Here is a 26,656-nt window from a genome sequence, read left to right on the forward strand (position 1 = left end):
CAATACGTTCATAGGTAGGTTCATAGGTTCATAGGTAGGTATTAGGCTATCGGCCCTAGGACCTATACAAGCCTAACCAAAAAGATACCCTGACTTTTGCCACCCAAGAAAATTATTTTCCTGTGCCCCTGTTGAGCAGAGCCACAGAGGTGATCCCCGGGGTGAATTTCCTATTTCCCATCCAATCATCAAGATTTTTCTTGAAGAGTGCTAATGAGGAGCTTTGTTTCATATAGATAGGTAGTTTGTTCCAGAGTATGGGAAGTCTCTGGGACAGGAATCTATCCCTCCAGCATGTTCTGTTTATTGTGGTGACAAGGTTTAGGTCCCTAGAGAATGCAGCTCGAAGGGATTGGTATTTCTTTAAGTGGAGCATGTCCAACAGCTCTGGGTTTGACATAGCTTTGTATATTAGGCAGAGATCGCCTCTGAGTAGGAGATATGCAACGGAGTAAAGCTGGAGTTTTTTGAGATGGTCTGTGTAGGGCATCTGTTTGAGGCCTGTAATCCTCTTTGTGAGGTATTTCTGTGGCCTTTCCAGTTATTGTAGATGTCTTGTGAGGTATTTCTGCGGCCTTTCCAGTTATTGTAGAAGTCTTGTGAGGTATTTCTGCAGCCATTCCAGTTATTGTAGATGTCTTGTGAGGTACATACCAAAAGGGGTGTTGTACTCTATAATGGGTCTAATTAGTGATGAGTAGAGAGGAACAATGACCTCTTTTTTCCTGGATAAGAAACCTTTTGTGATGAGGTGTACCACGTAAAAGGATTTCCTGACTTCTGTGGCAATGTGATCATCAAAGGAGAGACTATTGTCCACCTGTGTCCCAAGGTCTCTTATCACATTTTCGGTGTTAAGTAGACTACCACCTATATGGTAGCTCATGGGTACAGAGTTTTTACCAAAGGGGATGACAATGCACTTTTTGGTATTGAGCTTGAGGCCATGGCTTTGGCACCAGGCATCTGTCTCAGTGAGGCCCTTTTGTAGGATGTCCACATCATTAGGAGTTTCAATTATGGCTCCTAGTTTGCAGTTATCTATGAACTTCATTAGCCAAAGACCTTCTGTGTTAGCCTGCGCTTGAGAAAAGTAGATATCAAACAGGAGAGGACCCAGGACTGAACCCTGTGGTACTCCACTTGTCACTGGTCTGAAGTTGGATTTGGAGTCTGCTACTTTCACAGTGTGGGTTCTGTCAGTGAGCCAGTTGGCAACCCATCTTGTGACATTAGGATTTATATCTAGTTTAGTGAGTTTATCTATAATTCCAGAGTGGGGGATGGTGTCAAAAGCATTGGCGAGATCTGGATAGGCTGTGTGAACCACCTTACCCTCGTCTATGGCTTTGGTGATTGTTTCAAAGAAGTCTATCAGGTTTAGGAGACATGATCTGCCTTCTACAAGCCCAAAGTGGGTGGGGTCCAGAGTTTGGAGATTACCAATGTCTTTGTTTATAAGTTCCATGATGATATGTTCCATGGCCTTGCAGACCAGGCTCATTAGGCTAATGGGGTGGTAGTTCCCGGGATCTGTGGTGGCTCCCCCTTGTGGAGTGGGATAACTGTCGCTGTGCGCCATTCAGTGGGCACAAAGTCAGAGATGAGGCTATGATTGAACATGGTGCTTAGGTGGGGTGCCAGTTCATTCTGTAGTTCATGTAGAACACAGCCTGGGATGTTGTTAGGTCCCATGGATGCTGTGTTTTTGGCTTTGGAGAGTGATGCTGGCAATACAGGTTGGAACACATTTACCTACAATAAGGATGACAGCCTACATATCCTGACTTGTGGCAAGTTTATCCTTTGTTGAACTGTTTTCAGCCCAGATCCCAGGACAAAAAAAAAGAAAAAACTAACTTTCTTTGAGGTGTTTCATCAGTAATTTTCTTGTTTACACTAGTACCTAGAGTCCAGAAAAAGGGTAATCACTCACGATCGTAATTAACCTATTCATCTAAGAAAGATAAATATGTCAATCCTTCAACCTGAGAGTCACCTGGAATCAAACACTTGAAGAATATCCTGATAGGTATTACCAAATCAAATGGAAGAATAGCAAACTGATAGTTTTAGTTTCAGACCAGAAATAAACCTGCAGCTGGAAAGAAATATTGGAACATGCCAGTAAGCATTTTTTAGATCTAATGTACACATCCATGCCTTTTTGGGGGAAGGACGACGAATGATCAGAAATGTTATCATTTTGAACTTTCTAACACTGAGATGTCCACACATTATCTATCTATCTATCTATCTATCTATCTATCTATCTATCTATCTATCTATCTATCTATCTATCTATTTATTTTTGTTAGCTATGGTAGTGGGCTAATCCAGTCGGGATCTTTTTCCGCCACAGCACTGGAGTTACAACAAACAACAACAGAATAAAAGCATACATTTCAAAACAGATAATGGATAACCCATTGCAAAATGTTTACATATGCCTGAAGTAAATTGCAAACAACAGAATAATGGAAATGTATGAACTACATAAGTACACTAGATTAGTATCATCAAAAATAACTAAACATCAGAGACATAAATACTATATACCTATACACATATGGGACATAAAAGGTTAGGGCTGCAATGACATTCTTTTGCATGAGAAACATTCTGGAACAGTAACCTTTGGTGCTCCTTCTCGTCTTTGAATGCCTTTGGAATGGATCATCATACAAATTTGAAAGGACCCTTGCTTGCAAACCATCTGTAACAGACCTATTAACCATAAATTTAAGGAAATGTTCTTCTACTTTTCCAGAAAAGTTGAAATTCCACCTACACTACCAATAAAAGAATCCCGACGATGGGAAAAACAGAAAGGAAAATGGAAAGAAGGGAACGGGGGATTCACTATCGTTAACTTACAGGGTAAAAGAAGAAGTCATCTAAACGACGAGTCTCTTACAGAAGGGATAGGGAGTCGAGGAAAAACAAACAATTGCTTTTTGACTCATAACCCCAGAATGAGGGGAGCCATAACTCCACTCTAAGGTCTTGCTCTCACTGACTGACCAAGGAAAGAAGATCAAAACATCATCATCTGTAGAAGGTAAATATTTTTTTTCTACACCGGTTGCTTACAGAATCAAAAGAACCATGCACAAATTGGATTATGTCTATTTAGTGTTACCTGTATTCATAAAATCAAAAACTGAAGGCTTTTAATTGGAATTATAATGTTCTTGAGGAGGGCTGATGTTTAAGCCAGGCATGCTTCCTAACCATAACAACTGAGATAACAAACATAAATGAGAAATATGTAACATAATAGCAGCTTTGTAAAGGTGAAATGATACATTTTATGCAATATTTACTATTTAAAGCACCCTAGAATCATCATCTAAAAGGGTCCATATTATTTCAGTGAATGCTTAAAATAGTGAATGCTGTTTAATTGACCCAATAAAGTTGAAATCCCTAAATCCCGAACACAGGAACAGCAATTTTTTCCCATGGAAAAAAATATCATTGGCTGTGTTTGGGACTTTGCCATTTCCTCCACTGTAATGGGATCCCTGAGTTGGTATTAGGGGGTTATGTTTGCTTTTTTTTTTATACGGAGCAGTGATTTTTTTCACTGGGAAAAAAAATCGCTGTTCCGTGTCTTCGGGATTTAGGGATTTCGACTTTATTGGGGCGATTAAACAGCATTCGCTGAAGTAATATAGACCCATCTAAAACAGTTCCCTCCACTATGGATACTAAATGCTCTATGATGTCTGTCTACTAATGAAACATGTATATGATACGTTTATAGCCCTTACAGGCATAGAGACTGAATAATTTAATCTTTTAGAATAAAGAGTATGCATCTTAGACTTGTTATTAGCAAGGTGAAAACATCTAAAACTTGTTTATTTCCAGCTTTAGTTCCAGGTAAACTAACCTGGTTAGCAACAGCATGGCAAGATTAGAATCTGTGTTTTCACAGCCCTTACATACACAATAATACCCTTCTAAACCACTGAAATACAGTGAAATAATGGTTTATTACATTAATACAATTTCTTCAAAACTTCAGGATTCTTACATAGGGGCATACATGGGTCAGTGTTAACTGACTGAAAGCCAATATACTGAAAATGAAATCAGACTAAAACAAATGAATCATCTTGCTTAGACTTCTGTGGGACAAGCCGCATAATGCTCATGCAGGGTATATTGTCCCATGTGTCCCTAAGCTTAATATAATGAACTCCAAGATTATTGCATCTTTGTTCAAAGACAAAATTGTAACCACAAAAAAAACCCTTGGATGAATGTGTATCAGTCATGCACTGTTATTCAGGGCACTTAGGTGTCACACAGCTGATAGCACCTGACAATCGTGCAAGAGTGGTAGGATACCAGGTATGCACACTGCAAGCAAGGATTAGGAGGGACAGCCCCTGGGAGGTTATAAAAAAAAAAAAAATATATATATATATATATATATATATATATATATATATATATATATATATATATATATATATAGATTTGTATCACTTCATTGAAAGACCATTTATTTCACTGACACCCATTTCACTGAGGCCAAATCACCTTAAGTTCATTTCACCTAAAACTCATTTCACTTACAAGTAGTACTCTAAGGCAAGTCAAAGGTATATGTTATTTTCCCCACTGTAGTGTGATTCTGGTGTTAGTATATATAGCTGGGGGGGGTCTGGGCCGCTTAGCCCCCCCCCCCCACCTAGTTGGGTTTTACCAAATAATGTAAAACAAAACCAGACAACAGAAAACCAAATTAAGTGGGGGGCTACGCCACCCAAACCCCCCAATGTGGGGGGCTGTGCATCCCACCCCCCCAACTATATATAGTAACATGTAGATGTTGTCAGTGTCTTAGTATTTTGAAAAACAATTTGTTTTAGGCTCTGTTTTTTTCCTTGTAAGGTTGCAGAATCTCAATTCAAAACTCATCCTCAATGCATCCTTTCTTCAACTAAGCAAACTCAGCAGACATGTGGTACCTGTTTATGTGAGAGCTGAAAGCATGTCTGCAAAGTTTGCTTAGCTGAAGAAATGAAGCTTTGAGGCTGAGTTTTGAAGTGAGGTCCTGCAACTATCCCAATGGGTTGATGGTCAGAATGTCGTCACTGGAAAATTCCTGACACCCTGTAATAACAGTTTAGACTCTGAGAAGGAGAAAGTGGCTACATTGGTCCGAAGACCCTTTCAGGCACATATTAAAAACAAAGCAACATCAACTGGAAATATTTCCTTACGAAATACAGCAACTGAAGGCCTTACTGACACAGATATGCCCCATTGCTAGAAGACAGTAGCAAGAAACCGGGACAACACATGGAAAACTTGCTACTGTCTGTTCTGAAGAAATCCATTTGATGTTTGGATGAAAGCACTAAACTGTAATCATTTTATGTTAATAGTGTTTCACCTTATTAAACATATTATATTGTGGAATTGGTGACTGCTTTATTGGGCCTTGTAGAGTTTATCTGTATTGCGCAGTTTTCATTTGGTTATCAGGCCTAGATAACATCCCACTTAAAAATGGGAATGTAGTAAGAGACCTGGGAACATGGATAGGTATTTTGATCACCTTTGGGCATCATGTTGCTTCTGTAGTGAGGAAGTCCTTCTACTTATCATAGCTAATCTCTAAAGGTACTTTATCAGAAGTCCTTACTCCTTGCACTCCATATTAATTAAGCCTACCAGAGAATGCAATGCCCCCGGAAGCACTCTGCCTATATCCAGTATTCTACAGACTACTTAGAAGTGATCTATGCCTGGTGAGGACTAGAGATTCAAATCTACACCAACAAACTAACAAAAGATGGTGGTGGAACAGATTTTTCAGGCACTGCCTTCTCCTCCTCGGGAACAAATTTCCACTACATATCAAGCAGAGTGATATGTAAGCCACGGTGGTGCAGCGGTAGCATTGTTGCCTCACAGCAAGAGGTTCTCCTGTTCAATTCTCGGCTGGAGTGCCTTCTGTGTGGAGTCTGCATGTCCTCCCCACGGTCGAGTGGCGTTTGAAGGACATGCGTGAATGGGCGTGCCTTCGTTGAAGGTTGGGCATCGGGCTGGCAACTCGAAGTTCCGCTGTGGCGACCCCTAACCGGGAAAAGCAGAAAAGACAAACAACATCAAGCAGAGTGATACATTATCAGCCTTCAAATAGAAACTAAATAAATTGATGGATATACACAATTTTACTCCTGGAAAAACTGGAATGGCCTTCCTTGGAAAAGGTGGTAAGGCTCAAGCATGTGTACTGGCAAGTTATAATTTATTCACTAGGCCCTATTGCCTTGTATCTCCAATGATCTTATGATTCTATGACCTGAGAACTGTACTGACTCTTTTATTTTCCCCCTGACATTAAGTACTAAAGCAGGCCATTCATGGAGGCAGGTTTCAGGATAGTTGCACCCACACATGCAGTGCTTTAGAAACAAATTCAGGTACATAACTTTTCATTGTTCATGGAGCAAAAGATATAGTTATGACTGCCAAACAAAACTATTTTTAATAAGAAAAAAACTCCTCAAAGATTTCAATATTTCCAGATATGTGAAAGAGATCACGTAAGCTCCTTGTTGATGTCAGGATTATCTCTCCTACATTGACAAAGGCCACCACAGCAAGTAGCTTCTTAATAATATAAAAGCATTTGATGTTATAGAACTTATAGCTGACCTCTGTGAAAATTACTAAGTATTGAAAAAGCATACATGGTACAGATGACTTTTGTGAAAACTGCTCAGTAATGTAAAAACAGCTGCTATTATATTTGCCCTATCTTAAAATTACTCAGTAATGTAAAACATCTAATGATATGGTTGACTTTTGTGAGAACTTGTCAGTAATATAAAAACTTTTGGTGATATGGATGACCTATGTAAAAGCTACTCAATAACATAAGAACATCTGGTGTTGTAGTTGACCTCTGTGTAGATCGAAATATTCACTTTCTGGTACACCTTATCTTGTATCCATAAGGGAGAGGTCTATCTGATGCTAGCTGACATGAATGTTTTAGTGGTCACATGTCAAACATGACCTGAAGGTCCCTGGCTCATCATAGAATTTAAGATTTCCTAAGGTGTTGGAGTCCCATGTTCTGTGGCAGTGCACCTTAGCATTTGTTGTATTTCATGACATACCAATTTTTCTAACATCTCTTGCTGTTTGCAGTATGAAAAGTTCATTTTACTAGCATTTTTTTCTTATCATCTCAAAACTTACTTGGGGGTTCTTTGTTCCCTCGTTCTCATAATCTGACCTGTCCCTGGGCCCATTTATAGTACAGACATTACCCAAATGAAACCTTTTGTTGGGTCAGTGCTTCCTTTCCAGGGAAGAAAGCCTTTAGGCTATAAGTGCTCAGATCACTACTGCACCAGGAATGAGAGTGAATGTGTGCTGGTCTGAGCATACTGCAAGTACCTGATTTTGTTTTATGCCCTGCGTTGCTTTTTAACATTCCTCTCAAGGCCAGTGTGTAATTACATACTAACCACTTGCATACATGCTCCCGTGTATGCACTAGTAGCTATCTGACAACCTTCTTAGGAGCACATAGCCATGTAATGCTGCACCACTCCCTGATTCACACTATATAGCAATGCTGCAGCACGCAAAGCTCTCTCCCACCAAGGTGACTCCTCAAACCTACATCAGCATATGACCCTCTGGCTTCCCTGGTCATTAATCGATCCAAACAGGCTGACCTGTCTCCATTATAATGTGATGTTACTAGTGATATTGCAATACAAATGAGAAGTGAGGTGCTTTACAGCTAGCTCTGTTGGCACAGAGTGCATGTTAGAGGGACATGTTCATAACCCAGAGACTGCCCATGCTATAGAATAGACTTCTGATACATGTCAAGCAGAGCGCCTCACTTGTCCTCTTCAAGAGAAGTCTTGATGAGTGGATGGGAAATAGAAAATTCATCCCGGGAATCACTCCAGTAGCTCTACTCAACAGAGGCACTGGGAACTAAGGTCAGGTGGCAAGATGCCAGGATAATCTTATGGGCTAGGCTTGCAAAGGCTCCAGGGCAATTAGCCTAGTACACACCTATGAACCTATATGACACAGGTGATCCGAGTTTGATTACGGGCTTTGGCATCTGTTAGAACTAATGAGGTTAGCCTGGTCTCCTTTGCCAGGTGATGAGGTGAATGGATGACATGCAGGTAGGACCAAACTAATTATCTAGCTCTGGTGGAGGGGAGAGCAGAGAACAATAGCTGGAGTGAGTGAGTGGATGGATTGGAGGGCACACCCATCCTAATGCTGCTTCCAAAAAAGCATGCCTCTTGGCTTATCTTATCCTCCATATAGGGTGCCAGCATGTTGGAGGACAGGGTCACAACCCAGTGAAGCTAGGCCTGTATGCATAAGCAGCAATAGTGGCTTCCAGGCTCCCTCCCCTTCTCCGAGAGTCCTGTTATCACCAGCTTTGAGGAGGGGCTGTTAACCCCAGCCAGGAAGGGCTTATGCACCTTAGTGAACTGTCAAAGTAAGTGCTCAAAGAGTGGCATGGAGCTCAGGGGAGAATACTTTATACTCCTAACCCAGCAAATCCTGCGACAACAGAAAAAGAAAGACATCTTACAGATTACCATAGATACAAATGAATCTAGGTGCTGCACAAAAAATAAGTAAATAAAATAAAAACTACTTTGTTTACATGAAAATACATTATAAGTAATATTAAATATACTTTGTAGCATTTTGCACATTTTTTTCTATAAATCGGTTCAGGTAAGTGATGAATTTTAATTCTTTATAAATCCTGTCTTTCCAGTGGTCTTTCTTCATTATCCAAACTGAACAGTGACATTACTAATGTATAAACAGCATAAACACAAATGGGCAGTCATACTACAAGACTTGGAGAGGCAAGAATAACACAGAGTAGGCTATGTACTGGAACCTGATGCTGGGTGATACATAAGGCATCAGAAACAAAAAGGAAAAAGTAACAAAACAGATGCAGACAGTGTAAAATACGTGCTTTTATGCCGAGAGTGTAAAATAAGTGCCTTGCTCCAAGGTACAGAGGGATGGAGCCCTGACTGTGAACATGGTGACCGGGGTTTGATTATCAGACCCAGCACTGAATGATCCAAGCAGGAAGGCAGAGGAGTGAAGAGCATGCAGACCATTGTGATTTCCCTTATGGAGATGGGAGATATCACTGCTCATGTTGCAAAGGGCAGGATGAGGATACTTGGAAGGAGTACCCTTTGTAGAAGTGAAGGGACACACTCGACAAGCATCTCATTGCACACCCTTCCTCAGCACCTTGTCAAGTACATGTGGTTAGGGCCAAGGGTTAAAGTAGAAAAATGTTTAACCCACCTCTAATGGCTGCCTCAGTAATGTCCCCTTCTCAGCTGTCTTTCTTTCAGATAGCTGATAGACTGAGAGGGGGTCTGATGGTTGGCAGAAACTTAAACAAATGAGCAGTATAAAACAATGTTATAAACTATTTGCCAGTGTTAGGATATGAAATCACAAACATCAGATGCAAAAGCTCTGTTTGAACTATTTTTCCAAATGATAATGACAAGAACTGAAGTTTTATGTTTTAGGCTACTCAAGTGGTCTTTGTAGTGATTCCTTACCTGTCTGTGTGGCAGGAGCTGGAGTATCTGCTTCAGTACCCTCACTCACTTTGCTAGCTATTTGTGGCTCAGATGTAACCTCTGCTGTGGATGTGGCTTCAGAGCTAATATCATTTACTGTGGATGTGGCTACAGAGCTGCTGTCCTCTGCCCTGGTTGTGGCTACAGAGCTACTGCCCTCTGCCGTGAAAGTGGCTGCAGAAGTGATAGCTTCAGTCTTCTTTTCAGATATGTCAGCCTCAAGAGAAGATGCTGCCATTCCACTTTCTACCTTGTCTACAGAAGCAGCTTCAGAGCTGACAATATCTTTCATCTGCTCCTCAGATGGAATTTCACTTGGTGCTTCTGGTGACTGTATAGCAGGAGCTGGCTGTGAATCTTCAGCTGCCCTCTTTTCTTCCATCATTTCATTTCCAGATGAGTCTTTTACTACTGGCAAAACAGGCTCAGCCAGGAAACCATGAGATTCATCACAAGATGAAACATCACTTTTTAGTGACTCAGCCTTTTGTTCTGAATCTTTTATCCCATCCATCTCAGGTGCCTCTTTCTCATCAGCAGTATATTCTGTTGTGCTATTAAAGGAATCCTCCTTGAAAACACAAGAATATTTAATTACATTAAAATACAGGATGCTTTGCATGTGCAATAATCCAAACTATCTGTATTCAAAGGCATACAATTAAAGGGTAAGAAAATAACCTGGGATTCAACTGACGTGTGCTTACTTTTAACACCAATATATTCCCAGCACTCGTGCTTGTATAAAAATATTTAAACATCTATAGTATATCACACAACACTCATTTCTAGCAACAGGATCAAAAAGTATAAAATAATGTTGTAAACTATCTGCCAGTGTCTGAATGTTAGGATATGAAATCACAGACACCAGATACAAAACCACAGTTTCAACCATTTAATCAAATGATAATGACAGGAACTAAAGCTTCATGTTTTGGAATACTCACAGGTGGTCATTGTGTAATTTCTTAACTGTCTATGTAGCAGGAGATGGGGCATCTCCTTTAGCACCCTCACTCATTTTTTTAGCTAAGATTTTACAATAACAGCAGAGTTTTACAAAGTATGCATGGTGAGAACTGTATTAATCTGTGGGTGCTGAACAGACCTGGCCATAACCTTGAGCTCAGTCACCCAAGCCATAAAATTATCTCAGAACATTTGTAATGCTCTCCTCTGCTACAATAATAACTGGTGAACACTTTATGGAGCTCAAACTTTTTTTTACTTCAAATCCTATAATAGTGTCTCACAGTTGCTTGACTATTTTTTTTTAGGACAAAAAATCACTTCTAACGCAATGCAATGTCATTTGTCTCAAGAGTTGCTTAAACATGTATTTGCTACTGAATATTTCAACAAAGCCTCCTTGACAGCTAAATTCTTCTGCCTTAAGCTAATGTTTGCAAAGTTTCATAGTAGAGGCTGATATAAATAATACTGAGTCAGAATCATTAAATACATAAAAGACTACAGCGGGGATTCTTTGTGCCAGTCATAAGAGGTTTTGTGGAATATCCAGTATCAAAGACATTTACTACCACAGCCTACGTACAAGTTTGCCAACACTGCCCTAAGGGTATAAAAAGCACTCTTAAGATTATGCAGCAGGGAGGACTTCCAAGATGGCTGCACACTGAACACCAGCTTGATTTCAGCTCTCACAGTGTGGAAAAAAGAAGCTGAGAGATAATGGCCAGAAACTCTGCAAGTTTTAGTAAATTCAGTTAGTGGCTAGAAAATATACTGCCTGGATGCCAGCAGAGAAGAAACTTAGAGAGCCTGAAAAAAAATCAACTAGAAAAGGTGAAAAGAAAACACTGAATGGGAAGAATCCCCACAGCTATTCAGCAAAAATAAAGTTCAAGCTCCAGCTTTGGTGCAAGACATGGCTTCTAGTAATCCACAAGAAAAGATAAATCAAATATACTCAGAGCTGATTAAAATAAATGAAACATTGAAGGAGAACATCAACACAATTAATAAAAGGATGGAGAAATAGAAGCTTTAAACAGCTATTCAGATGAACTGATAAAACTGCAAAAATCAGAGGCTGAAATGAAGAAAAGGCTGGCTGTGTATGAGACTGATCAAGAAGAGCTATTTCAAAAATGGTAGAATTAGAGGACAGAGCACACAGAGAAAACCTGTGAGTTTTCTGCTGTACTAGAGAAACTGGAAGGAGCAGACAGCATTGATTTTATGAAAGTACAAATAAGCAACTAGACTGGAATTCCACAGCAGGATTTGTTAATTGAAAGGGCACGTGTGTTTGCTCCAAACCTGGCTATGAGAAAGCAGCCATGACCTGTATTAGTAAAGACACAATCATACCAGCAGAAATAATTGATCCTGACAAAACTGTGGCAAATCAGCAAAACATTAAAAATTGGAGACACTGGAGTATTTGTGGAAAATGATTATTCACTATACACCAGGCAGGAGAGAAGCAAAATTATCCTAGCAATCAGGGAATGTTGAGAGGCAGGTGTGAGATTCAAACTGCTGTACCCAGCTGGCTTCAAAATATTTTTCCTGGTGGATCAAAGTTCTTTTTTGATGTAGAACAGGCTAAGTAGAAATACAAACATTTGTCCAACAAAAAGTGAGCCATCAAATAGAAGGGAACACTGCTTCTCATTTTTCTGATAATAAAGCTTATGGAGACACTTTGCCAGTGAAACCTTTTCCAATGTTCCAAAGGAAAATGATTTAGAGACAGAAGAAATCTCAGGAGCTGAATAGAAGAATTGGGAGTACCTTGGACTTGAACAGGAGTCTGGGGTTGGGAGATGGAGATGAACAGGTAGAATACCATCAACATTGAAATTATTGAATAAATGTGAGATTATAAATATAACAAAAGAGAGTAGATTACTGAACACAATTTTGAAAATATTTGGTATGTAAGACATGAATTCAGATGTAGGAACTCAAATAAAATTTACATATTATTTCTCAGGGTACAATAACTAGGCAAAACTAGACAGCAATTGTATTTCACAAGAACATGTGCTTTTAATTAAAAACTTTTGACACACTTCCAATAACTACTTCAGATCATGCGCCAAAACAATTAAGGTACAAATGCAGGGTAATGAAGTAAAAATGAGACACTGGTACTCCTCACCTAATTATTAAAAAGAGAGGAATTTAAGGAACGAGTAGTGGAAATTATTTGAGAACTATTAAGGAAGATAGAAATTTCTTCAGTTATAGCTAGTGAGTGGGATAAAATGAAAGTGGAGTTTAAAAATAGGATAGAAATAAAAGAAAAAGAAATACTGTTAAGAAGTAAAAATAATTATATAGAGTGGCTGATAAAGATTAAAGTATTGCAGAATAAAGAAAATCTTGCAGAACAAGAAGAGGTACAACTACAGAGTGTTAAAGAAAAAATAGGGGAGTATCTGGATAATATGCATATATTTAAAAAGATTGTGATTATGCAACTGTTTTTATAATAACTCTTAGAACAATGACTTAGGTGACAGAAAGTAGAAAGGGTTGTTGCCAAACTTAGGGAGCCTATACCATGAAAAATAACCAGAGTTCATGTAGAAGTAATATAGATATTCAGAAATTCTATGGAAATTTGTATAAAGCAGAGGAATGTGGAAATTAAGAAAAAGTCCAAATGGAAATATTTATGGAAGACTTAAGTATGCCAAGGTTAGATGTAGATAAGGTACATAAGGTTCAACAATTAACAGTTAAGATAGGAGGAGATGAGATAAAAAACAGTGACATATAATCAATCTGCAGGAAAATCTCCAGGAATAGATGCTAGGAGGGAAGAATGTGATAAAGCTCTGGAAAGTTTTTTTTAACAGTATTTTAAAAGGCTGGGAAGCACCAACATCCTGGAAGAAAGGTGTAGTGGCTCTAATACCTAAATATGGTAAAGATCCATCAGACTCAGCTTCATATAGGCTTTAATTTTAAACTATGGTTATAAAGTAACCAAAAGTAGACTGTACCAATGAAGGAAGCTGGTGTTAAGCATTGATGAATACTTAGAATTTGTACCACATAAAATTTCTGAATAAATTCAGCACTTTCCTTTCTGCCTGAGACTTCATCAGAATTGAGCTCAACATGAACTCACTATCATATATATAGTAAAATGCTTAACCAATTGTCCAATTTCCTATTAAATCAAATAAATTATATCAATTAAATAAATGGTGTAACTTCTAAAATTAAACGCTTACTTACTACCATTATATAACAAACATGCATTGAGACTAGTATAGAGCATAAAGTCACCACTTCATATCAAAACATAATAATACTGTTAAAACAATCTTACATTTAAAAATTTGTAAAAATTCTTAAACACTCCTTGTGCTTTGCAGCACTTCAGCTAATGATTTCATTCCAGGTTTAATAGAAGTGGTTTTGTTCAACCCGGGTGGTGCCTGTAGCATTTAATTTAAGTTGCCATAAAAGCTCTTTATATTCAAGTTTGTTCTTCCAGTCACCACCCCTAGGTTTAATGGTAATTTTATCAAGATTACCAAAATTAAACTTTGAAAGTCGGGACATAAGCAAGAATGTCTGTAGAGAACATTAATCTTACTTCGCCTTCTCAGTCTTTCCTATATAAAATGATGGACAGGTATTACATTTCACTAGATAAACTATCCCTGTTGTTGAACAATTTCCTTTAATAGCTATCTGCCTCATTACAAGCCTAGCCAATACGTTTCCCCAACCCCATTACCTTTAGTATAAGGTACTATATTTAATTATATTTGCTGTGTTACTGTCGAACGACATTGAGCAATCCATGTCGCATCTCCTGGGTATATCCATTGGTGATATCTCTCTTTGGAGCAGAACGGGGGAGCCTCCGAGTGAACAGCCGGAGTTTTGTTTCAATTTCCCTTTGGGTGATAAATTTACATGGTGATAAATCTATCCTCAATAGCCCGTTAATCCCAGCCCGTGTCATCTGGTAGATTATTCCCTCTGTGGCTCTGATGGATTTTCTTTTTTTTCATATTCATCAAAGCATAAATTTGACATGGCGCTGTATGTATGTTGTTGAATGTAGGGAGCAGCCCAGGTAGGAGCTGAGATAGAAGACTGAATAGAGCTGAGTTTCAGGCGGGCAGCACTCATATTTTTGAGAGACTTTATCCTTTTTCCTTTTGGTTTTTTTTGTGGCCCTCCAATTTAGACTTTTGGGGTTGAAAAAGTAGCTCTTTGGCATTGAGCTTTTGAACTTGGAGTTTTTCATTTAACCGGGTGGTTAGTTTTAGAATTTGAGCCTAAAGCCACGTTATGGGGTAACTTTAGGAGGCAGGGATGGGAATCATAGCAGGGACTGCCCAAAACCCGTTGTACAGAAAACAGCGTGGAGCCACAGCTCCGGGGGCCAGGCAGCTTGACACCTGGAGGCTCTTTGAATTGACACAAGTGTGAGAGCCAATTTCAGCCCCTGATCATCTTATCTGTCAAACAGTTCAGGAACTCAAAGGTAGGATAGCCTTCAAGATTCAGGGTCATAAGACAGATCCTCAGAAGATCTTTTTTTGTTTAGATTTTGTTTTTTTTCATATGAGCCAAGAATTGAAATGACAACTGAGTAATATTAGCCCCACAAATGATTAGGTTTGTGAGTGAAATATCAAGGACAGTGCTAGCGTTAAGGCCAAAGCGAGATTCTAAGCGCCCTTTCAGCAAACAGCTTGATGGCTATGCTTGTCAGTCTGTTGGAGCGTCAGTGTAGTTACATAGGTCATAAGACAGAATGTGTCTGCTGTAAAGTTCGAGGGAAAACAGCTTAAGGGAAAAGAGAAAAACTGTTAAAATCTCAAAAGTGGCTCCTTTTATTCTAGCTTGGTTCGCTTGAGTGGTACTTCACTTTTTTGGCCCTCAGCTGTAAAGGCAGCCAAAAACCGAACAGCTTCTGGGTATGTAGAGAGGAAGATGAAGGAGTAGGGACAACAAGACTACAGTTTCAAGTCAGTGTCTCAAAATTGTGCTACACCTCTCTCTCCGGGAGAGCTGCTCAATAGAGTCAACAAAGAGACCCTCCTTCAGCCCAAGCATCTCTGCATGTATTTGTGCTGAAAGGAGGCACAGAAAAAACAGTTCCGGTTCAATTGTCTTTGTGCCAGAATATTAGGTTCTGAAAAAGAGTAAAAGAGGAAATTTTTTTTTGTTCCTTTTTTTTTTGTTTTAACAGAGATAAAACTTTATCAAAAAATTATAACAGTGTGGGTGACCAGTAGAAATGGGGGCACACTTTTTGAAGTTACTATTGACAAAAAAGGAGTAAAAAAGAAATGCAAACAGGAAATTCAGCAAACAGCTTTTGGTTGTGCTCAAACAGCTTTTCTAAATAGTCAAAACAAGACTAATATAGAAACTTTATAGGAAAGCAGATTAGCTCTGCAGCTATGCTATGAGGAAGGTAGTTTTAAGGGAAAATTTGAAAAGTAAACTTCTCAAAGCCAAATCTTCTTAAACCATCTCAGCGTTTTCTGCCTGGTGTGCAACAGCACCGACAAGCCTAAAACGACAAAAAGCGTGCTGACAAGCAGGTTAAAGGAAAAGAGAGGGAAGTTATGGAAATGACAAAAAAACTACCTTAAAAGATCAGTAACCACCTCTCTCGGCGGGGGGCACCTCAGGCGCTAGTAGTTCTGCCACTGATCAACAAAGAGACAAAAAGAGAGCCTCCTTCAGCAACAGAAAAGAAACTTTCCAAACAGAACAGTTCAAACAGGCAACCTGTAGTAAAAACTTTTTTTTCTAGAAAAGTGGGAAAAAAGCAAATTTTTTTTTTTTTTTTTTTTTGTTTTTTTTTACAGAGTAATAGTAAAGTTCAGTTATAACAGTGCAGTAAATAACAGTACAAAGTGCCCACACAAGAGCACTAGGTAAGTAAGTTTAAGAAAAAAAGTTTTTAAAAAAAAAATTAAAATTAAGTGCAAAATTCAATTCAACAGCTTTTTTTTTGTGCTCTAAAAATACACTACTATATAGAAATCAAGTTTAACAGAAAATGCCTGGCAACTGAAGGTGGAAAGGAAATGAAAGGAGTTATGGCAAAACTACAGTTTCAAGTCAGTTAACCACCTCTCCGAGGTAAAGGAGCTGCTCAAACTGCCCAACTGCCCACTGATCAACAAAGAGACCCTCCTTCCAAGCAAAATAAAATCACAGAAACAAAAACTTTCTTTCACAGTTAGCAAGCCTGCTGACTAACTTAACCTTTTCTTCTCGAAGAAGAAAGAAAAATTTTTTTTTTTTTTTTTTTTTTTTTTTTTTACAGAATAGCAGAGGTTCAAAAGTAATTATAGTTATAGATTAGTACTAGCTGCCTAACCTGTGAGCCATTTTAAGCCTAGACAATTCACGTGTGGACTGAGACTCAAACACCCTGTGTTTTATAAGGCAAACACCTTAACCATTAGGCCACTCTCCCAAATCTAATATTGCTTTCATTTATAAATAACTGTTCTGCCTTTATAATATAGGTACACTGTTTGCACCTTCCACATTTCACCATATTTCCACAAATATTAGTCTCATTTAATGTGCCTCCATGTTCAAAAATGTTCCTTGAAACCTTGCTAACTATCCTAGGTTGCTCCCAGCAACTGAGTATATAACAGGGTTACATCTAAGAATATTCCAGTTTTTTACAATAATGGATCTAATGTCTTGATATTCATTGTTGAATTCCAATACCGTGGCTGTTAGAAAGGTGGAGGTGTTGTCATTATCGTGTTTATTAGTAGTATTACTTAAACCAGTACCCATAATCGGTTTAAATTTCTGTTCCCTAGATGCCACAGCTTCACATACCACTTTCTGTACCATACACATTGAATATCCCTGGTCATAAAACATATTTTTAACTTGTTAATTTCCTCTAAAAATACTTCCATGTCCGAAACCATTCTAGCCAACCTAATGGCTTGCCCCCTAACCAAGCCAACCTTCTGATGGTAAGGGTATCAACCGGAATAATGTGAATAAGTATTTCTGTATACAGGCTTTCATAAATGTTGGAATTAAAGCCAGTTTATAAAGTATGTATGTCTATAACAGATCAAAGAATGGCAAAGGTGTTGCCAGAATTGATAGATCTGAATGAGTGTGGTTTTGTGAGGGAGACAAACATTTGATAACATTAACAGAACAATGATGATCCACAGGGAAGCAGAATGTAAGAAAATGTTGCTGTTGCTGGTAGGTCTTTATGCAGAGAAAGCACGATAGAGTAAACTGGAATTTTATGATTAGGGAAATGGAAGCATTTGTATTCCCTGATACAATAATAAGGTTAATATGAAAGAGTGGAGGTAAAAATTAAAGTTGGAGGGTTCTCTTGAATAAGTTGTGCCTGAACAGAGGGTCCAGGCAGGGCTGTCCTCTTTCCCTTTTGTTATTTGAATTATATTTAGAGCCATTGACAAAGAAAATAAGGTACTTAGAATTTCAAGGATATAATTAATATGGTAATCAAGACAAGCTGTCTTTATCAGCCGTCAATATTATTTTATGCCTGATAGAACCAGGAAAGGACATCTTAGTGCTATGGAGCATTCTGAAACAATTTCAAGTTGTTTTTTTTTTTTGGATATAAAATTAATGCAGACAAAACAAGTTCAGCAATACCAAATTTATAGGGATATGATAAAATTAAGTATTTAGTAATATGGGTTAAAATGATTCTGTTTTGGCAGCTAATGGTATGGGGAAGAGACTAAACAAAAGATAATAAAAAAACTGATATAAAATCTTGCACAATAACTATAGGAATCAATCAAAGGAAGCTAGACAATATTGAGAAGAGAGACTGGATGAGCAATTTGCAAGAAATCAATGAAATGACATACGTATACCTTCCAAATTTGCAACAAAGTCTAGAAGATTTAGGATTTTTGCTTGGAAGTACTGGCATAGGTATTTGTATACCCCATGTGGACTCCAAATAATTTTTCCACAGGTAGATGGCAAATATTGGAAGTGTGATAGGGAAGAAAGAGGTAACTGGGAATGTATGTTTGGGGAATGTAATGAGGTTGCTGACTTTAAAAATTCCCTACAGGGTGCTCTGTTGGAAATATTGGGTGAGTAAATAGGTGTACCTAAGTTTTTTTTTTGAGCTGGAGCTCAGGATCTGAAAAAAAATGAAAGTGGGATCTTTAGAAAAGGGTAGCAGCAAACTACATAGAAAATGGAAATTGAGGGAAAAATACATTTATTTATTTATTTCCAGTTTGATGACCGGGGAGGTCCACTGGGCTCAGGGAGCCCATTTTCAGTGGAGGCCCAGGGAGAAAGGCTCCACAAATCTAATTAGATACATTTTAAAATCAAAGTAAAACATACATAGTATAAAAAATACATAGTACATAATAAAAAGATCAAACAAAAGACACAAACAGTTTGATTCAATGTCAATGTGATAAACAAACAGCAGAATGAACAAATAGTTCAGAAGAAGAGAGTATATAGTATAGAAGTTGGCAGAAGTAATTTGTTATAAGAAACAAATTAATAATTAAGAGTGGGTTAGGAGAGGAGAGGTTGAGAAGTAAGGAGAGGTTAGCCAGGGGTAAGGAGAGAGGAGGGTTTGAGAGGCAAAGGAGGAAGAGAGCAGTTGCATTTCCTGTTAAGTAAGTAGTAGGAATGAAGTTGAGATTTGAAGCTATTGAGGTTATTGCAGGTCCGTAAGCTGGAGGGAAGAGAGTTCCATTTTTTTGCTAGGGTACAGGGTATGAGAAGCTGGCCAGCTGGGCGCTTGGGTTTATGAATGGTCAGCAGGTTTTGGTGAGAGGATCTAAGAGGTCTGGGAGGGGAATATGGTTGCAGTATGTTGGATAGTGCAGGGCAGTTTGAGGGTTGGAATACTAATTTGTGTGCTGTGGTTAGTTGGTGAAAGTCAAGTAGGTTGGGCAGTTCAAGCCAGTTAAGGGAATGAAGGGAATTGCAATGGTGTGAGGAGGATTTGACGCCTGTGGCAAATTGAGAAATGTTGTTGTAACATATCTCTAGTTTGGAGGTAAGTGAGGAGGATATGTTAGAGAACAGGGGAGAGCCATACATGAGAGAGGGAAGAAGGTAGGTAGTGGCAAGAGTTAGCCTAGAGGAAGGAGAGAGGAAGAGGTGATTTCTGTAAAGGAGGCCAAGTTTTATGTGTGTTTTTTGATATTCTGCTGAATGTGGGAGTTAAATTTTAGCTGACTGTCTATGGTGACACCAAGAAGTTTGGCAGAGTGTACAATCTCTATTTGTGAGTTATTATGACTAGTGATGTGAAGGGAGTTTTCATCTATTGGGGAAGATTTGGAGGGGGAGAATAGAAGGATCTTGGTTTTGTTGGCATTAAGAGAGAGGTGGTTTTGGAGCATCCAATCTTCGGTGGTAGAAAAGGCATTTTGGGTTAGAGATTGGAGCTCAGCTAAGTTGGGGGCACTACAAATCAAAGTGGAATCATCAGCGTATTGAACAATTTTGGAGTTGGGAATGGCTTTATGGAAGTCATTAATAAAGATGTTGAATAGCAGAGGACCAAGTATGGAACCTTGGGGTACACCAGTGGGAGTAGGGAGGAAAGGGGAAGTGGCTTGGCCCCATTTCACGACTTGGGACCTGTTAGAAAGACAGCTAGAGAACCAAGAAATGGTTGCTTGGGAAAGGTTAAGTTTAGAGAGATGATTTAGGAGGTGGGTATGGGAGATGGTATCAAAGGCTTTAGAAAGGTCTAGCAGGACAGAAGATACTAAATCTCCAGAGTCACGGGCTGAATTGACAAAATGTAAGAAGGAGAGCAGGGCAGAGTTAGTACTATGTCCAGGGCGGAAACCATGCTGGGTGGGGGAAAGTAGTTGATGTTTGGTAAGGAATGGTAAGAGCTGTGGATGGATGCATTTTTCAAGAATTTTGGAGATAGGGGAGAGGATGGCTATGGGCCAAAAGTTAGATACAATGTTATTTTTGCCACCCTTGTGGAGAGGGAAAATATAAGCAGTACGCCAAAGTTTAAGAGCATAGGACTCGAGTAAGGATCTATTGATCAGGATGCTGATAGGCAGAGCAATAGCATTTGATGCAGAATAATGTCTTGGTGGAAAAGTTAGGATCAAGAGATGGAAGGAACTGAGCAATTTATGTAATGTTAGATGGATGAAAATTGTATAAAAGCATGTATGTGATGTATAGTATCTGTAAATGTGAACATCTTAACAGAGTTTGTTTTCTTTAATATAAATGTATGGCTGTTTGCTTATGTCTTAAGTGATAAAATTAATAAAGGTGTTAAAAAAAAGAATATACAGCAGGCAAGTGTTCATGTTTCTCCCCAACGTGGTATTTCATTTATATGGATAGGGAGAATAAACTTGACAAGACAGCAGGGAAAGTCCCCTACCTTTTTTTGAGTCAGGGGTATTGCTGTTGGTGAAAATGTCAGTGGCAGACTACAGTGCTGTTCACTTAAGTATGAAGCTATGAAATGCTGAACTTAATAAAAATTCAAAAACTGTAATTACAAAGCTGGGGATGATGATTCAGACAATACCGTGCTGTTGAAATGATGGATGTAGGCAACCTCAAAAGTGCTAAAGAAGCACTTGAGACAGAGAAAAACTAATTTATCAGAATACAGACATCAGATAACACAAAGGTATTTCAGGAGTAGGACTGATTGTTGGCACAGCTATTACTTGTTGGCTTAAGTAATTAAAGTAATTAAACTCTGGGCTTTCTACTGCAAAACATTCATTCCATAATTCACTTTAGAAATAAAACATTGTTGATGTTATTTTTGTGAAAAAAAGAAAGTGTGGACAAAATTATGATGGAATTTAAAAATGAAGGGACAGTCTTCCATGGTCTAAGTCTGTCATAAATTGTAACTTAAAGACCAGATTAAAGTAATTCAAATAATTCAGAAATTAGATTCAAGAAGAAAATGTGAAGAACTGCTTGAAAGAATTTTATGAGAAAATGGTGCACATTAATATAATAAGTGATTTAACAAGGATATGGACAGGGTGTGGCACATCTGGACGGATTTAAAAATTGTGGCTAATGCTTTATGTCACATGTTAATGTTTTGTGCATATGTAACAATTACAATTGCCATCCAAAATGATGTTACCTTTGTGGGGTGGAGGGCATTTAATTAAAGACTAGCCCATGAAAGGGGACTCTTTATGTGAAGAATATGGACATAGCAATGGTAATTGTAATATGAAATGTATAAACTGGAGGCACTGATCATTATTGAATGGACTGTGATGAAACAACAAAAAATGAGTTAGAGTCACAAAATAAGATAGGTCACTTCCTGTTGACATATCTTCTGTCTCCTTCCTTCACTACACAGATAATGCAGTACAGTTTTGCCCTAACAACTCAGTACCCATCCTGTAGACAGCCCTGAATGTAGATTTCATAGCTCTAATCCACTGGATTTACAACAAAAGTCTCCTTCTCAACTCTCAACTAATCCAAACTTTGGCACCAAGTATAAACTTAAAAAACACAAAACTCTTTGCATATTTATGAACACAACAACACCCCATAGAAAATGCTACCTCTTTTAAATACCTTGCCATTTGGCTTGATCCCTTCCTTAACTTCTCCCATCACCTTGACTACACAAGAAAAAAAACTTAACCCTTTCTTATTTTGAGCCAATAAGATCTCACCATTTCTTACTAAAACCTCCAGAACAACCAGAGGCAAAGGTACTCTGCTCTCCCAGCTGTAATACAGCCTAGCCTTCAGTAAAGCCACATCAAAATCAAACTTCTAACACATTCAAACAATAACCAATAACATTTGTAGATTTATTATCCAGTCTCCTAAAAATGAATATGACTGTAAAACACTGAAAAAAAAGCAAAATGGCTCCCTGTTCAATAAAGGGTTGACATTCTTCAAAGATCCTGAATATAGAAACTTCAACCAGACCATCTTTTCACTAGCAGCTAAGACAACCTTCCTCTTACATCCTCAGTAAACCAAAATAACTCTGCCTCCGTGCAATAACTCCTCAAAAACTAAACTCTATTGTACAGAACTCTGGAAGATTACACCCCCACAAATAAAGGATACCTCATCTTAACTGAAATTTAGGACTCAACTAAAGTACCACCTCCTCTCATCAGCCAAATGTCATTGTCGCTCATCTATCCATATCACCTGACCTGAGATGTATCACTCTCTTTACTGTTACTGTACCTCATCTGATAGGTTCTATTACACCAATCTTCACTTCTTTCTCACTCATATAATCATTTGCTTAATATAAGTTATCCTTCCATCTACTCACAACCTCTGTCTAATATCCTTCACTCCACTTAATTATCATTTCATTCCCATTTAGACAATACAAAATTGTAATTATGACACAGACGCTTCAATTTCTACATGTGATTTATCTTGATTTTTGTAACTATTTTTGTAACTGATATACAATATGTATATATATATATATATATATATATATATATATATATATATATATGTGTGTGTGTGTGTGTGTGTGTGTACAATTGCAATTGTAGATATTTGTTATATTTTATTATCTGATAAAGGTATTTTACAGATGTGTATTTTTATTATACTCTTGATTTCTAAAGGTAATTCTGATTTTCTTTAAATTCTCAGACTGAGACTGAAATTGATTACTTCAGATCAGTGCCCTTGCTCAATAAACATAAAATAAAAATGAAGTACTTTGCTTTGCTGATGAGACAATAATTTTTAAGTTAGATCTGATTTTAATGTAGGTTGAGAGATATTCTGTAGAAAGAAAATTAACTACGTCTGACCTACAATGTGGGTATCTTTAACATAAGATTTGCTGTCTTTGTCATCTTGTTCTCATTAAGGATTTTTATATTATAAACATTGGAAGTAAGGCATACAGATAACTGGGTAGGAAAGGGCAGGACAGGATGAAGGGAAGACTATAGTAGAAGAATAGCTGTTATATCTGCCAAAGATTATGAAGAATTGTATCAATCAAGAGTAGATAGGAAAATAGTAGATGGGCATAGAAGAAGCTAGAATATAGTATATGAATATTCAATATATTTGCAGAAGTTTATGAAGAATTTTATTAATCGGGGTAGACAGAAAAATAGGAGGAGATGGGTATTGAGGAAAACTTTGCGGTGAGAGGATCTTAAAAAAGAAATAGAAATCTTGGCTGCAAATACAGACTGAAGTAGAAAAGGCGATGAATATTACTCAGCCTCAAAAGAAGATGGAGTGTTCTGTAGTTTTCAAAAAAGTAGGCAGAAGCAGGTGGTAAGGGCACTGCACTAAGCAAATAATCAGGTGGAGTAAGAGAGTGCTACCAAACGTTGGGTATAACACACTCTTAAATGTACTGTCAGAGAAAGTACGGTAGTATTGAAATACAAAACTAGAGCCAGCTTCACTTTTGACTGTGGGTGTGAAGATTTATGCAAGGGAGCTGTTGGCAAGTTTTAAGAAATGCCAGGAGGACATGATAAGATTGTTATATGTAAGTTTTGTGAAAAGAAGGATGTCTACAGAACACAAGAAGAGCCTTCTCATTTTTATAACTAGCAGGAAGGAAGATAAAGCAACTATCTTTTCTGGCAAACAAAAGGCTGTTGATGTGCAATGGAAATTTTTAAAGGAGATTTTAGAATAATTCAGTGCATGGTACAGAGTTAGAAGTGGTGTTAATATATTCTTAGTCAAGCTGAGAGGACAACAAATTTTGAGTAGATGTTCTTTGAAACAGTTCATAATTAGGAACAGTACAGTACAAAAATGCTCATTATGAATATAGAAAATGAGTCACATAACTTTAAATTCTAATAAAATAACTACTCTGAGCTGTATGTCATTTGAGAAACATTTCTTGTAGAGAGTTCATGTTAAGTTTGGACCAGATCCTTCATGACTATCTGCTATTTTGTCACTTGACTGAGAAATCTACAGACAGCATGTAATGTGAGTGTGAAAAAATATTTCTACTGAAGTAAATAAATATAGTAGAGTTTTTCTATTTGGGAATTATAATTCACTGGGTATATAGTTCAAATGCAACCACCAGAACCTCTTTCACATCAAGGAAATTTAGTAGAAATCTGAAAATCTTGAATCCAGAAACTTGATTTCTCCTTTAATGGAACTAGGTTAGCCTAGAAACCTAAAAGGTTAAAGTGTGTTACATTCCTGCCTGTTTCTGGGGAAGAAGTCTTGATGGTATTAAATGCTTTTATATTTCTTAAAAATGAAAAAGATAAAAAACAGCAAATCAAAATAAGTTCACAGACTGGTGTGAGCCTTCAAAGAGTTTGCCATTTATTCATTTATTTTTGACAAAATCCTAAAGGTTCTAAAGAGATGATTATGTTCCTGTACTTAAATAATACAGCCAAAGACACTGCATTTGGTGAATTGTATGAATTGTTAATAAAAGGTAGAATGGTTTGCATTGCAAGAAATCATGAATTGGACAGACTTTTAGGAGAAACAGACCTTACCTATCAAAGCTTGGATGTGTGCAAAATAAGCAAAACTAGTAGTACATAGTTAAAATAATTAAATGAGGAAGAATATGTGTACAAGATAAAATGTGAGTCAAATAGAAAATAAAGCAAAATAAAGTAAAATAGAGAATGCATTGCAAAAGTAATGGATATGAAGAAGAGATCGTTTAATAAAGTGCTGTGGCAGCAATGGAATACCATGCTGTAATAAAGAAAACCTCATCAGTTAATATAGTTATAAGCATGAAAAGAATACCATGCTGTTGTAATGAAAACCTCATCAGTTCATATAGTTATAAGCATGAAAGGGAGCAGTGCTTTGTAGAATCTGTGCAGGATGTATAAAAGTAAAATCTTTTATTTGCTAATTATATATACTAATTCCAAGATCACACAATCTTTGGGAAAAGGAAATAATATTCCACTATTCTGGGATTGACAAACTTGCACACCTATCTGTGTCAACCAAATTGTGTTGCTCTGCTGGGTGTCAGTGCCTGGCACCCATATATATATATATATATATATATATATATATATATATATATATATATTTACACACACACACACACACACACACACACACACACACACACACTCACAAGACAGAATCCACAGAATGATTGCACATTACATAACACAAGATTGCAAAGACAGAAAAATGAACTCAGACTAATATATCTCAATATAAAGTAATGCTTATAGCAGCTATACTAAAACTGTTACCATGTCCCTTAGCAGGACTTTATCAGTCTCTTCATGAGCTCAGTACTGGATTATAATAGGAGCAATTTGGGCAGCTGCCTGGTCCTCCCAGATCCAGGGACTCCCATGGCCAAACAAAATAATATTTTCTAATTTTTCTCCTAAAACAGCAAATAAGAAAATGCTTGTATATTGCACACATTGTACTATTTATATAATGTATTATTCCTGACATTTGTTCTAACTGAATACATATATTCATAAATTAATAAAACACAATGGAAGAGCAAAACGGCTCACAGGCAAACACAACTCTTTATTTTTGGCGTTTTCATCTGCTGTTAGCTTGACTTCATCAGAAAACATGACCAACTAGGTCATTTCCTTTATATAGAAAATGATCACATGACTTTTTTATTTAATTAAATAATTAAGAACTTGTTTAAAATTTTAAAACCCAATACCAAATACATCATATTAGCAGCAGAGGCATATAGTTCTAACAAACAACATTAGTGTATCCTAAATTATAACAAATAGTGAAAATACTAAAAACTCGTATTAAAAACATTTACTTATTTGCATTCATATATGAAAATCTGCTTTCAGTTTAAGATAACTAGAAAGACTAACAGTCTCATTAAGCCCTGGGGGAAATTAGAATTACATTTTAGCTGCCACATTAATTCTCGATACTCAAAAAAAAGTGTCCAGAGGACCCTCCCCGCTATTATTACTCACCTGTTCAACAGCACTGAATTTAAATTAATGCCCTGGATTAGCTTTAAT

The 26,656-nt window shown here is 37.5% G+C and overlaps 1 protein-coding gene across 4 annotated transcripts in view; it reads right to left on the reverse strand.

Moving 5' to 3' along the window:
• The window catches only part of SMTNL1 (smoothelin like 1), a 394,205-nt gene that overhangs the window by 263,604 nt on the left and 103,945 nt on the right, over window positions 1-26,656 (reverse strand). For all 4 annotated transcript variants that reach the window (XM_044084113.1, XM_044084111.1, XM_044084110.1 and 1 more), the window contains exon 3: window positions 9,627-10,218. In XM_044084113.1, coding sequence (XP_043940048.1) covers window positions 9,627-10,218 — 592 coding nt within the window. The remainder of the gene's footprint in view (window positions 1-9,626; window positions 10,219-26,656) is intronic.

Source organism: Protopterus annectens, chromosome 9.part0, assembly GCF_019279795.1.
Source record: "Protopterus annectens isolate FY-2018-M chromosome 9.part0, PAN1.0, whole genome shotgun sequence".
NCBI lineage: Eukaryota > Metazoa > Chordata > Ceratodontiformes > Protopteridae > Protopterus > Protopterus annectens.